Genomic DNA, 14,991 nt, shown 5'->3' on the forward strand with positions numbered 1-14,991 from the left:
TACGGGTACCAGACAACGGAAATACATTTAATACTTTTATTCTATACATATATTTAAGATTTTTATTTTATGACACACATATTTAATACACATCCATGACCCAGGAACTTTGAAAACTTTTTGTTCTGTCGGCGGGATTCGAACCGACCCCCGGCTTGAACTACCAACACTAGCCCACCAACGGAGCTACAGAGGTCATCAACATAAGCCCCATACATTTTGACACATCTATAATAATACTTAATAATTAGATCTATGCATATTAGAAGCACATACTAAGGGCCTGTATTTACTTTGATTATAGTGCGAGTGCAGGTGATTAGTGATTAGGAGAAAATAAAGAACTTGCACATGAGTCGCTGTCCACACTGGCTTTCTCCTGATGACTAATCTCCTGCATTTGCACCAATCAAAATAAATACAAGCCCTTATCTTGGTCCTATGAACCGGATTCATCAAATAATCTAGATATTTCACAGCAAACAACGATTAATATTTTAAGACCTTTTTTGATGTGAATTTTGTCCACGTCTATTATATAAACAAATAGCTATTGGACCGAGCTTTGCTCAGTATTCGATAAAACCCGAATAAAATGACATTTTCTAAAAATGATTCCTAGCTAGATCGATTTATCGCCCCGAAAACCCCTATATACCTACTAAATTTCATGAAAATCGTTGGAGCCGATTCCGAGATTCCAATTATATTTAAACAAGAATTGCTCGTTTAAAGATATAAGATAAGATATTATTTACTAAGAATATAATATTTTACATTTATAATATTGTGATTATCACGTGTTACAAGATAAAAATATTGTGACGTCATGAGATGCGGTTGGATGCTGGCGGTGTGAATTTAAATAACAATAGTAGTTTTTCTAATAAATCAATGTTGACCAGACATTAACTTATGCCCAGTTCCTGATTTTTTTGCAAGAATTAAACAAACAAGAGCATTGTTAATGATTGCTAACTTTAGCCAATTAAAAGTGCTAGTGATAATCTTCTTTCAAAAACAGCATTAAAGTAAAAAAATAGTATCTACGAAAATTGTATCCCTATAAGCAAATCTGGCCAAATTTGGCTTTCTTCTATTCAATAATTTTATGTCGAAGTCAATGTAGAGGTTCCTCCTATTTCGCAGTTAGCGTTCAGCAAGAATACCTTTTTATATCGCTGGGAAAGGTATAGTATTACAACTTTCCTCTTTAACAATAGACTCTGGAATGCGTAGATGAAGCTTTGTTATGTTGAGGAAAATTAATTATCATTAAACCTAGATGGTTATAGTAAAAAGTGGTTAGAAAACAAAGTATTGTTTTCACCAATACCTTATAACAATACTAAAAACAAGAACTCAACAGTTATTAGCTGTTGTATAGTGAAGGATACATAGAATTTAAGTAAAAGAATAAAAAAAATTAAAGATAGGTTCATAAAATTCATTGCCCGGAATCACGATCCAAAAAAAAAAACAAATGTCAAAACTGTCACGTGCGCGCCAAAACATAAAAAAATCTTACAAAAGGTTGTTAGAGTCCTCAGTGATGTCGTCGACATCATCACCAACATCACCAACATCACAAACATCACCCGCCAAACTATCACCCGATATGCTCATAGCTTCACTGTTGATGCGTTACTGGCCGAGCGAGCGAAAGTGATGCGTTATGCGAGTTAGCATTATTAATCGAAATTTACCCAACTTTACATATTATGACTTGCAAATAGTGCTGCCACTGTTTATCGATAAACACGAATCATTCTTATCGATTAAACATGACATAATGGTAAATAAAATAATTTCACCGCTGAATGGGTTCGCATAGGTGAAGAAAAGTTCATATTCATTGTCTACACTCTACATTCTCTTCTTGCTTATAGCATGGCCGCCATAGAAAGGGTTTCTTTCTACGGTGTCGTAGAACTGTAGCAAAGAAAACCGTGACAGATTAACAAAAAAAAAAAAGTCAGTTTATCCATGAAATATGTCAATATTGCTTTTCTTCAATTTTTTGCTGTCGTGCTAAGAATGGTGTAAGTTCATCCTAAATCCTTTAAGGTCGGCTACACGGTACACCACGCTTGTCTTCTTCGGTTTGGCAAAATAAGTAAAATAGGAACTCATTATTAAAAAACAGATTTGACAGATGAGTCATGTGATGACAGAGTCTGACATATTTTGTCTAAAATAGAGTTCAACCATGCCTGTTAAAATATCTGTGATATTTTTCGTCTTATGTAAAATATATAAATAATAAATACATGAGATGCGAATAAAGCAAAGAAAAACAGTTAATTTTTCGCACTAATAACTTTGATTCGATTGTTTAAAAAAAGACATGGAAATGAGCGTTGACGCAACTGACGTGACATAATATTCAAATGATAAATTTTCTTAAATTTCTAACATGTGCACGCACGCTCATTAACACTTGCCAGTCTTGCAATTAAATTATTTCCGTATAAGGTCAGACACGTGCAAATATTTTAAATTAATGATAGATTAAAATGATTAACAAAAATATGGGACCATAAAATATAATAATACCACCATTTGACACCAATTAGCTCTACATAAATAAAATAATTCTAAAGATAAATGTAGGATTATGGCAGTGATAAAACTACATATTGTAAAAGTATACAATGCCTAGTTTTCAAGTGCATAACTAGATTGACATACAAAACCATCACAATTTGACACTTATACTTACTTCCACTGAAAACTTAGATATTTGTATTTACAATTAGGTAGATAGAGTAGGAGTTAGAAATAGATGAAATATTGCCCTGCGTTCCACTTGTCGTTAAAAACTATCAAAACGCTCAAAATAGGAGGCATTTTGAGCGTTTTGATCGTTTTCAACGTCAAGTGGAACGCGGGGTTGGTGATCTATATAAAATTGACACATCCACTTATACATAAAATTAATGATGATCTCTACGCTTTTACACATATACCCAAACTGTCACATCCAATTGTAGTTTCACTGAGCAACTTTGATACTTGCATTCTGCGTGTGAGGCGCGCGGCGGCGGCGCACGGCATGGCCGTCTGTCGTCTGAACTCAGTTCCGCGCGACTGACACCACTAGGGTTGTGAACTTTCCGACAGATTGTATGGCTCATTGTTGCCTAATACTATCTCGATGCTCCATTTTCGGGGAGCCTAATTACCTAGAAATCGGTGACCGGAATGTACCGAAAATGTTTTCCCACTAAGAAAGTTTTTAAGCCTTTTTTCCTCAAAAAAGGTTACGAGGATAAAATGTAGAGCTTCCGTGCATAAAATTTATAGCAGAACTCTACAGTAGTTTAAATAAACCACAAAACAACAAGCCTATGCTAACATTCTGCTTGCTCAATATGAATTTGCTGTCATAATTTTGACATTTGAACTTGATATCCTAAAGTTTTCTACCAATTGTACGTAACAGCCCTTCTTTAGTTTTCCATTATTGTATTCCATTATTTAGATATATCACTACATCTTGATATGAATAAAATAATATGGTTTACTTATCCAACAAAGCGAAACGTTGGATTGTAAATAAACATTAGATATGGTTAGAATGCCGACATGAAGTGTATTATAACAAATAAATTATAACTTTTCTCTGCTTAATTAAGGGTGGGTTATGATAACAATTTAAAACTTAGCTCTTTGTAAATAGCTAAGTTTTAAATTGTTATCATAACATGATAGCAAAAATTTTGACACTATTACCAAATACTATTATAATACCATTCTTAAACGACATCAGCACTTTTGAATCAGATCTATTAAAGAGCCGCAGCAGCCCTGTTATGATTACAAAAATGTTAATAGTTCCATCAGTTCACAGAGCAGTTCATTCAATGCAAATCAGTAAAAAATCGCTTCTTACCTCCGCACGGTTCATCGTAATTACACATAACTCTACATTGTCAGTGTGTGCTTTTGTGTGCATCAGGAAACAGTATTTACTTAACAATTAACAGAATCCATACTTTTATACTAATACTAGCTGTCTCGGTGAACTTCGCGTCACTTTAAAACCTTCCCTGGACTTCTACGAATATTTTAAGACTAAAATTAGCCTAATCCGTTCAGCCGTTTTCGAGTTTTAGCTTTACTAACACAATTGAAAATCCATTTTAATATAATATATAGATTATAAATACGAGAGTTACCTCTTCACGCCTAAAGCGCTGAACTGTACAACTACTTTGAGTCCAGGGAAGGGACATAGGATACTTTTTATTCCAGAAAAATGTACGGTTTCCGCGCGATAGGTAAACGAAATTTGGCGCATGGGAGTTGCTGGTCGATAGTGTCGATACTATACTACTTAATATTATAAATGCGAAAGTGCGTCTGTCTATCTGTTACCTGTCTTTACGCCTAAACCGCTGAACCGAATGTGCGTAAATTCGGTATGGAGATACTTTGAGTCCCGGGAAAGGACATAGCATACTTGTTGTTCCGGAAAAGGTACGGTTCCCGCGTGATAAGCGAATTTTAGAGCAACGGAGTTGCGGGTATCATCTAGTAATATTATAATTAGATGTCGCTCGAGCATTTACACTGAAATTCTTCTATCTACGGGATTCTAATCCGTTAGGCGTTTTTGACGTGAAGAGGTAACTACCATGAGTTTAAAGCTATAGTATTTATCGATACTCGATACCGACTACGTAAATATTTAGTATGGCGATTTAAGTTCCGCAAGTAACCGCTAGAGGCGCTGTAAAATTTGCCATACTAAAAATTTACGTACCTATATCGAGTATCGAAAAGTACTATAGCTTTAAACTCATGGTATAGATACAGGTACCGTACATACACACAGACACACTCACGCGTTGATAGTGTTAGTATGAAAAAGAAGTCAAATGCAGCATTAAGACCTAATCGTAAAATTCTTTTTTATTATTTTATCATGTTGTTAAAATAAAACATAAAAGGACTCTACATTGGCCAAATAAATTGTTGAAACCAAAACTATCACCGTAACTTACATTATATATATGTATTTATCAATTAAAAAATAATTATATTTAATTTAATGATGTAGATTGTACAGTAGGATATTATAAATGATAATCAAATTTTACAGTAGGAAGTTGACCTTCGTCAACAATTAACATACGAACGTAAAATCGCCATCTGTCGGCGAATAGCGAAACGAGGAACATAATATATTTCTCATGACGTGGTATCAAATGAAGCTGTAAATCGTTCTCAATTCAAATGTAATTACATTTTTAATTGCGCAACAAATCAATAAATGTGAATGATATTGTAATAATGTAATTGTGGATTTATCGGACCGTGTTTACCGAAACTAACGCGATTACAGCGGCCTCAATGTCGGAGTAAAGCGGGAAAAATATTGCGATGGCTAATTTTAAATATACATAAGTAACTTATAACTGTAAAATACAAAAATAAAAGTTTTTAATGTTTTTTGACAGCAGTTTTTCTTTTCCATAACATCTTTGATTTGTTAGCGTACTGACGCGGAATAATAAAAAAAACATCAGGAACCGGCAATGAATAGAACTTTGGAAATATAAAGACTTAATAGTCTAGTTTCTTGTTGAACTTAACGATTACGCGACTCTGCAACATTTTTATTAATAACATTTCTCTTAATAATAAGATTATTCATTTACTACATAAAAGCATTTGGACTAGAAAAAGTACAGTAGTAAACAGATTGGGCGTTACTTTTCTTTTGTAAGGAAGTTACAGGCTTTACCGCGTTTAGATAGCCGGTTATCTACTAACTGTGGTTAGTGGCATTACTTCCTTAACTAGAGTTGAGTAATAAATCATTTTCAGCACGAATAGGCAGATTGTATCTACGACTTTTAATGAAGATTATTAATTATTAGCAACCCGCCCTGGCGTCGCACGGGTATAAAATATATAGCCACTGAAAAAAATGATTAAAATCAATAGCCTATGATCCTTCACGAGGTCTACTTCTTATCTGTGCCAAATAACATAAAAATTGCACCAGTAGTTCGCGTGATAAGCCCTTTCAAATAATTTCCCCCGTTTTTTTGGAAAAAAGAAGAATGTGGACATTCTCCTATTAGTCTTAGCGTGATAAAATATAGCCTATATCCTTCATCAACAAATGGGCTATCAACACTGAAAGGATTTTTTTCAAATTGGACCAGTAGTTCCTGACATTAGCATGTTCAAATAAGCCCTTTCATACAATTTTCCCCGTTTTTTCCACATTTTCCTCTATTTCTTCGCTCCTATAATTAATCTTAGCGTGATAAAATATAGCCTTTCTCGATAAATGGGCTATCTAACACTGAAAGAATCATCAAAATCCGTTGCGTAGTTTTAAAGATTAAAGGGAACAAAGGGACATGAGGGGAAAAAAAGCGACTTTGTTTTATAATAAGTATAGAAGTCAATAAAAACTCACTGATGTTAGGTTTCTGACGTTTAGATCGATTCATAACGCCATTTAAAGTTATCAAATCAAAACCGTCAACGAGCAGAGACTACCAACAAATTTTAGCATTTAAGCGTCTATTGATACAAAGTATAACCTTAACAGTTCATACTACAGAAAGTTTTATTTAGCATTCACAGTATTTCCAAGCAATATCTAATGTTAATATTAGGATGACTGCCAAGTTAGTAGTTCAATTATTATTAATAATATATAGTGCCAAGTAGTTCAATTATTATTAATAATATATACTTACTCGGGGCTCTGTCGGAAGTGGTCCACGGCGAACTGCAGCAGCGGGTGCCGGCCATCGTGTGGCAGGGTCTGGTCTCGGCTGTCTCGGTCTCGTGGCACGGGGGACGAGGTCGCCGCTCGTCTCTCCCTCATCTCGATACGGTCCTCGTCTCGGGAGTCCCTCATCTCTCTCGAATCCCGCGACTCGCGCGAATCTCGAGTGTCACGCGTATCGCGCGAGTCTCGTGTATCGCGGGTGTCACGTGTATCGCGGGTGTCACGAGTATCGCGGGTGTCACGAGTATCGCGGGTGTCACGTGTGTCGCGGGTGTCACGCGTGTCACGGGTGTCTCTCGATTCTCTCTCCCTCGTCTCGTCCGTCAAGCGCTCCTTGCTGTTCGACACGCCGTTCATCGTCGGTTTCGGTTGGATCTGGAACAAAAGAACGGTGATTGAGATTTGGAATTTAATTATTTGTGATTGTTTAATAACAGTTGGATTTTAAGGTTATCGCGCCTGAATTTAAATCACTGATGATAGCTTGAAAATATCACGTCTTTTCTTTCAAAATACATAATAATATATGTACAGAGACACTAAAGTCACAAAAAACGTTCACCGATAATATTTTTTATTTACTTGCAATCTTATTTTATGCCTGGTTTATGAGTTTTTTTGACAGTTTATCTATTCACTAGCACTTTCGATTGATTAACGTCAAATCCTTAACCAATTATCAACACTATTGTATAGAAGAAACTCCTGACAAAAAACCTTGGAAACCAGGCATTCATATAGTTAATACGCAGCTAATATTTAAGAGCCCAACGGAGCAATACCTTTAATACATAACTTAAATAGGTTACTTGTTACAATTAGAAAATTGTAAAGCGACGCGAAAGTAAAAATGTACAATTAACGAGTATGGTATTCGTATCGTGCGGCGGCGCGGGCGGGAAAGCGTGAACGGCCAATGATGATGATCATTAATTGCTCACCATTATGTGAAATGCTATATTTAAAAGTCTATATTATGTACAACCTTTTTACAATCACCTCGTAAGTGATAGATTATCCATACGTTCTTCAGAAGCAACACTAACTGAGAAACAAAAGTTTCGAATAAGCTACTTGTCAATTTATTATTAAGCGAATATGAAATGGTTAACCCTCAATATGATTTTAATGTAGACTTATTATAGTGAAAAATATATATTATTCAACAACTTCGTGTTATAGGTATTTAATTTATTAGTAAGATGTAGCGGAAGTCCAATAATAATTAAGATAACATTTAAAGTTTTATTACTTAAATACGCCATAGAATACGCACTACTCAGTCAACTCTCCCTGCTTTTAAAATTTATTTCCTATAATTTATATTTCCGTTCCTCACTATTCATAGGAGCTTTTAAGTATGTTTTAATATAATATTGGTAGGTAGTAAAAGTGACATTTCCATATGGGATGAATATTCAACTGTCATCGAATAAATTTGACACTTTGACTGATTTTAAATGGAAAAATTGACAAGGTGTCCAAATTATGAGGTTACATTAATTACCTGACTGATTAAAAAAATTAACACAAAATACTTATTTTACTGAAGTTTAGGAAAAGAATAATATAAGAATTATAACTTCAGGTGTAAAAAATTACCCTTCTTTTCAGTGTCTTCCTACTCAGCGTTCTGATCACTCCGTAAATATTTTCCATTTTCACAATTTTCACTGACACAAAAAGAGTCGCACAAACACTATTTCGTTGTCATTTTTATTAAAAAAAAAAAAATCGATGGTGCAGCGTGCAGCTGCATTCGCGGGGCGGCGGCGGTATGCGCTCGCACGGAGCAAGTTGGACATTTTTCATCAATATTAATGCTCGATTCACTCCGATAAGTCGCTAATTTTAATTCCACGACAAAATACCGCTATAATATTAATGAGTATTGACTTTTATTGTCTGTAATACGATACGCGTGCAGTCAGTCGCGAATGTGTTGAAATAACAAAATGTATAAAACTTTCTTCTATATTTAAATATTTTCCTTGGTTAGTAGAGAACTGGGGTATACCGTATATTAAAATAAAAGCATGTTTGTTACGATTATCATTGTTCAAACTTGAATTTAAAATTAAATCCGTCATTTTCTAATGAGGGTGTTTGAAATTCTATTTGCCACCAGGTGCCGCTATGTAGCCTTAACGTGCATCGTGTCAAACTGCTGTCATATGTTACGATATAGCTGTCATGTGTCACGATAATCTGCCTATTTGACACGATAGACCCTAGGTTACATAGCGGCACCTGGTGGCAAATAGAATAATCAGACACCCTCATTACAAGTTTATTTGATAATTCACTGCCTAAACTAAAATAATTTAAAGCCACCATTTTTTATAGCATACTATGCAATGAATCTAAAAGTCACTCTCTTAAAATTCGTAATGGGTCATCGGGCTGAGTTTCTTGCAACTATATATTATTAGGAAGTCGTTAAAAATCTAATGAAATATTAATAGAGAAATCGCAACGCAACAAAATTGCAATGCTTACTTAAAATTGTTTGAATTGCAAAATCAATAATATATTTCGCAAATAGGATTCAAAATAAACAACGCAATACATTTTGCAATATCCAATAATGTTGATGAATTTTAAAATTGTTGTAGCAAACAGCGCCATCTAGCGGCGAATAGTAAGACTACAAAGGCCCTACATCATATTAAGACGAAAAAACATAATAGATGTTTTATATTTTATTACTATGTTAATAATAATAACGTTTTAACCATAAAATATATAAATAGCTTTTTCAGTCCAGACATGTTTTTGGTAAAATGAAAGTAACAGTTTAAAACTGTCATGTTACAAACAATTTGCACATGAATAACAAGAGTAAACTGTAAACAATTAAACACAGTCTGTTCTACTTTCACGTTTACTGTCATAAATATTGTCTTATAAACAGTCATAGTAATAATAAAAGCCGAAAATATAATTTCTTCGCTTCATTTTTGGTGTGTGAAAAATGTACCCCCTTAGGGCTTACCCCCAACTTACTTTAACTATAACTGTAACTTTAACTATAACTACAATGCAAAGTCAAAAATGGACGCCATATTAACCATAACCATAGAGCTCGACAAGGCTTGACATCTGTCAAATTCTGTGGTCAAAGTTAAGGTTAAAGTTAAAGCGCTTATTCCACTTATCCTAACTAGGAAGTCCTAGCTAGGATCCTAACAAATTTAGTCAAGTGGAATAACATTTAGAAAGCTAGGATCCTAGCTAGGATCCTAAAAAAATGTAGCTTCTAACTGACTAAATCAGTGTTGCCAGATGGTTTCAACTTTTTATCTGTAGTGGGAACTACTAAATCTGTATTAAAGTCAATTTATATTATGTTATAAGATCTGGAATCCATTCGTAGGTAATTTCTTAAGTCTGGTTCCAAGTAGTTCAGAAAGTTCCTTATTCATAATTTTTCGTGGAGCAAAAATTATTTCAACCATCTTTTTCGCCTTTTATTTATTTTTATTTTCATTGAGCCAACAGCTAAGCCTATGAGGAGACCAATTTTTTGTTGCTTTGACAGAACTGGAGCCATTAAGAGGATACCACAGCGGCTAGAGAAATGAAAAAAAAGTACGTGTATTATCTATAGCTGTCTCCCTTACCTCAAGCCTATACCGCAGAACGCGATAGAGACAACTGCAGAAAATCCAGAAAATCAACGATTCGTTGTCCCCTGATTCCTTCTCCAAAACTTAACCGATTTAAGTACTTTTTTCATTAAAGATTAAAAAAAGGCTTGAGCTGTGTTCCTATGTTTTGCTTTTTTTGTATAATCTATCCAAATCTGTTTTCTGGACGTTTGAACACAGTGGAAAATCTGGCCATTTTTTTGGGTTTTTGAACGTTCATATCTTATTTAATAATTAAATTATGAAAAAAAAAGAAAACATAGGGACATTGTATTAGTGGCCGTAGATATTCAGGAAAAAAATTATAACTCTACTAGCATTATCCAGGGAGGAAACAGGGGACAGCGTTTGTATGGAAAAAATGGCGGTGTGGAATCCTCTTAAGAAGACGTCTGACCAAAATGACAACTGATTTAGTCACTAAATTAGGACAAGTGGAATAAGAAGCTTCTAATTTGTCTCCTTTTTAGGATCCTAGCTAGGACTTCTAAATAGGACAAGTGGAATAAGCGCTTAAGTTAGCCTTAACTACAACCATAACTTTGACCATAGCTATAACCACGCCTCTGGTGCAACTTGGGTGCAACCCACCCTTACCAATTAAAAATATTTCCACGGCGACTAACTACATAAGTAATTATTGTCTAGTTCAGTGTTTCCCAAACTTGTAGGGACCGCGACCCATCTACAAGAAAGTTTAAAGTTCGTGGCCCACCTTGTGTCATGAAGACAAAAAGCGGTATGTTGCTGCCGCTGACCATATCATCATCGTCAGCCTACTGACGTTCACTGCTGGACTTGGGCCTTTTCTATTAAAGCTCCTCACCACACCCATTTCAATTAAAAAACGTACCGTACGTAAGTACGACAATCGTCCTATAGTTTCAGGGCCCACCCAAAATCTACCCGCGACCCACCAGTAGGTCGCGACCCACACTTTGGGAAATGCTGGTCTAGTTTATTGGGAACGGAATACCTCATTTACTGCCGCACTTACCGCCGTACTCAGAGACATTTAATTACGATTAACCTTGAATTTAATGAAGAGTTTCACAGATAATGTATGGGGCTTATGTCAAAATTTTGAATTAATTACAATATTAATATATTAATAAATAATAAGTAAATAATGTTCCACTCTGAGTGCGGCAGTTAGAGACAAATATTAATTATTTAACTGTCATTAAATGAGGATTTTGACTAAAGTCACTTTTCATATTATCGGTCAAATTCTTCATTGAATTAAAGTCTCAAGTCTCTGAATGCGGCCGTTGTTAGTCTTAAGTTTGCAGTGTAAATTAACCCGTGGTTTGGTTTAATTACACACTTTCCCAAAGGGTAGTAATGATTTCCATCACCTACCACACTTTCTCGACTCGAACTCGATTCACGTGGTTAACTCTAATTATGTCATTAGTCGTAAGGGATGGTCTGTCTATACTGCGTGACGGCTGACGAGTAGAAAATTGTATAATTGTCAATTGTAAAATAGTGTTAAAAGTGGCTTCGAATCAAAATAATACGTCGGCACTCGGAGACTGCCGCGGTAAAGCTATTGCAACGTCTAGTCACATGTATCAGAATATTATAAGTCTATGTATCAGACCACGTTATTTGGTCGAATATGTCAATTCAATGTTAATTGTGATCTGTCAGCTGGGTTTGACGTAACGCAACCAAACTACTTAGGTCCCCGATTTGCATAGGAATCAATTTGTCTGGTAGTACATAAACACCGTGCCGAAGTGTGCCGAACTGAAACGACGAACTAGACGATGTGTTAGGTTTAGTACAGTAGTCAGGCATTTGGCAGAATATTACTTCCTCTTTTAGGTCGCATATTAGCGGTCTAGTTTCCCTCCGTCTAACGAAATTTTGAGCAGGTCACGTGTCCTATTAACATTTTTCATCCATTCGAAAAAAGAAAAAAGTGCTAGACGTCACTATAAAAGTTTTCACTTAAAAAAAGAAAAAGAAGAATAAGAGATATTACTTTCGCTGATACAGATTTGGATGATTTTGTCTCGCTACCGTCAAATCGATTTATGTATGCACACTGCCGCACCATTTATATTTCATGCTTTATTTGGTTCGGTGTGTTTAACTTGTGTAGAAGCTTAAACTGCTAAACAGATTATGATAATAAACCATCTAGGTGTTGTTGCGCGTGCTGGTTTCAGTTTCTTAATGGTTTTTTTCCCGGTAAACGAATTTTGGCGAACCGAAGTTGCGGGTGACGCGAAACATTGAAGAAAGCCGCAACATTGTATGTGCCTTGTTATTTGTATTCCTTAGGGTCAATTCAGACCGCAACGCGACGCGTCGATGCTCTATGCATTTCTAAAATAAAATTTTAGAAATGGATATATGGATATGGATGTGAGAACTAAGACGTCAAATCTATACTAATTTAGAAATGCAACGCGTCGCGTTGCTGTCTTAATTGACCCAGGTACAAGTTGGACTTGGAAGCCGACTACATGAAGTTGCAGCAGACGACGTGTTGCCGCGACACTACTGGTTTCTAGGTATTTCTATGAATAAGTATCGCTAGTTTCGTGTCGCTAGCTGCGCAGGGTATTTCATAGAAATACATACAAACTAGTAGTAGTGTCGCGACGACACGTCATCTGCGGTTGCTTCATATCGCCCGCTGCCAACCGGCACCTTTATGCGACTGCTGGAAAACACGAGCCTTATTAGAGTACACGACCTAATGCTAATGAACAATAATATATCACCTTAACACGGAATTCGTGTAACAATTTACATACGACATCCACGAAACCAATGAGGCGGTAACAATAACGCGTTTATTTCCCGTTTAGTAAACAGATAATGGAGAGTGCTCACGCAGGAATAAAAACTACTAAGTACTAACTATCCAAGTTAATAGTAAATTAGTATAATAGTTGAGTCTGTTTATATTGACATAAAAATGTGATACTCTTGACTAAAATGAAATATTGGATTGGTTAATATGTAGAAACAATTTTGTATGTAACAATGTACTTAATGAAAATATCTAATTAATTTATGAAGAATGTTGAATTAATTGTAAATTAAATCTAATTAAATTAATTTGTTCTGTATACAGTAATGACATTCACACACCATTGTAATATGGTAGGATATGTTAGAACTATTATAACCTTTGTTAGGTACTCTTTTGACTAGTACTACATATCTGTGAATAAATGATCTTGATTCTTGAAGTTGTTTTCTGGCTGGTATAAGGCCAGGGTTTTGTACCATCGATGAAATTTATTCATAGGCAGTTAACGGACCTACGACGTGCTACGACGTTTGGTCGGATTATTTCGATTCAATGATAGCTGACCAACGCGACAAATTTATGTTAGTCCACCATCTGCCTATGAATCAACTTCCCTGATAGTACAAAACACATATGCATCTCACCCACAGACATAGATCAAGACAGATACCGCATGTCGCTCCATTTGTATGAAAACGAGTGTGCTACTCTTTTCCTACCTACTGTGACGTACCGATGATAAGAAACGTGTCCATTCTCTAGGCCAACGTTTAGCTATTTGAATTCATACAGCTCAGTAGGCATTTAGGCATTTTTAAAATTCCTATTGACGTCCGATTCCGATAGCAGACTAAAGCACATACTTTCGAAAGACGAGCATTGCTCGTCGTTTGGGAACGCGATATGGCACGCGAAGTACATACGCGTGCGGTATCTATCTTGATATATGTCTGTGATCTCCTAAATAAAACCTCTCATAAACCTTCGCGACATAACATAAAGCCAGCACAATAAAATAATGAATCCAAAAATTAATTGTCGAAGCAAAGTGAAAACTTTAAATATACATCTGTTAGGGGATAAAATTATGTGTTTCCTATCATAAAACGACAATATCTTACGTTATAAAGTTTTCACTTCAGCACATCTATTTGTTCTCTCACAGCAAATGGGCTGTAAACACACAATGTGGCTAGTCATGTCATGTCGGAGGTCTCGGCGGAAGATGACTATTACAGCTGATACCATTGTGTGCTAGGGTTGCCACTGCGAGTATTTGTGTAGTTAAATAACAAGGTACATATTTAAAACGATAAAACGTTTATTATTCATTTATATATATAAAAATAACAGTTTTATTCTTGTACTGTCCTATAAAACTGTTTATATAGTTGGTCTTTTTTTTTTAACGGGCTTTGGCCCACCACACATTCCCACCACTGTATCTCCTGTGTCGCTATGTAATATAGTTGGTCTGTAGTCTGTAGGTTATGAGAAACTTATTTTTAATATTATTATGTTATGATACTGTTATGACTTATAGCCCTACTTTGAAAGAGATACGAAAAACTAACGTTTACCGTAAATTTATGAAAAGTTTGATTGTAACGTTTAAAGCTACATACTTGATGAGACGTACAATATCAATCAAAACCTAATAAAAAATATTGTTTATTAATTGCACGAACTTTAAAAAGTACTCTTATATTCAAATTTTAGCTTTACTGCACATAGAAAATTATGATAGCCTTCCCCAAGATGATGGAGTTATATATATTATATTTTGAATAGATTTTCTATTTTTG

General features: G+C 35.2%; 1 protein-coding gene across 1 annotated transcript in view; it reads right to left on the bottom strand.

Annotated features, from left to right (window-relative positions):
- LOC121732772 (unconventional myosin-XV) overlaps positions 1 to 14,991 on the bottom strand; it is a 106,524-nt gene that overhangs the window by 14,068 nt on the left and 77,465 nt on the right. Inside the window, exon 23 of the mRNA XM_042122741.1 lies at positions 6,726 to 7,135. Within this exon, the coding sequence (XP_041978675.1) occupies positions 6,726 to 7,135 (410 nt within the window). The remainder of the gene's footprint in view (positions 1 to 6,725; positions 7,136 to 14,991) is intronic.

The sequence above is a fragment of the Aricia agestis genome, chromosome 12 (assembly GCF_905147365.1).
Source record: "Aricia agestis chromosome 12, ilAriAges1.1, whole genome shotgun sequence".
Taxonomy (NCBI): domain Eukaryota; kingdom Metazoa; phylum Arthropoda; class Insecta; order Lepidoptera; family Lycaenidae; genus Aricia; species Aricia agestis.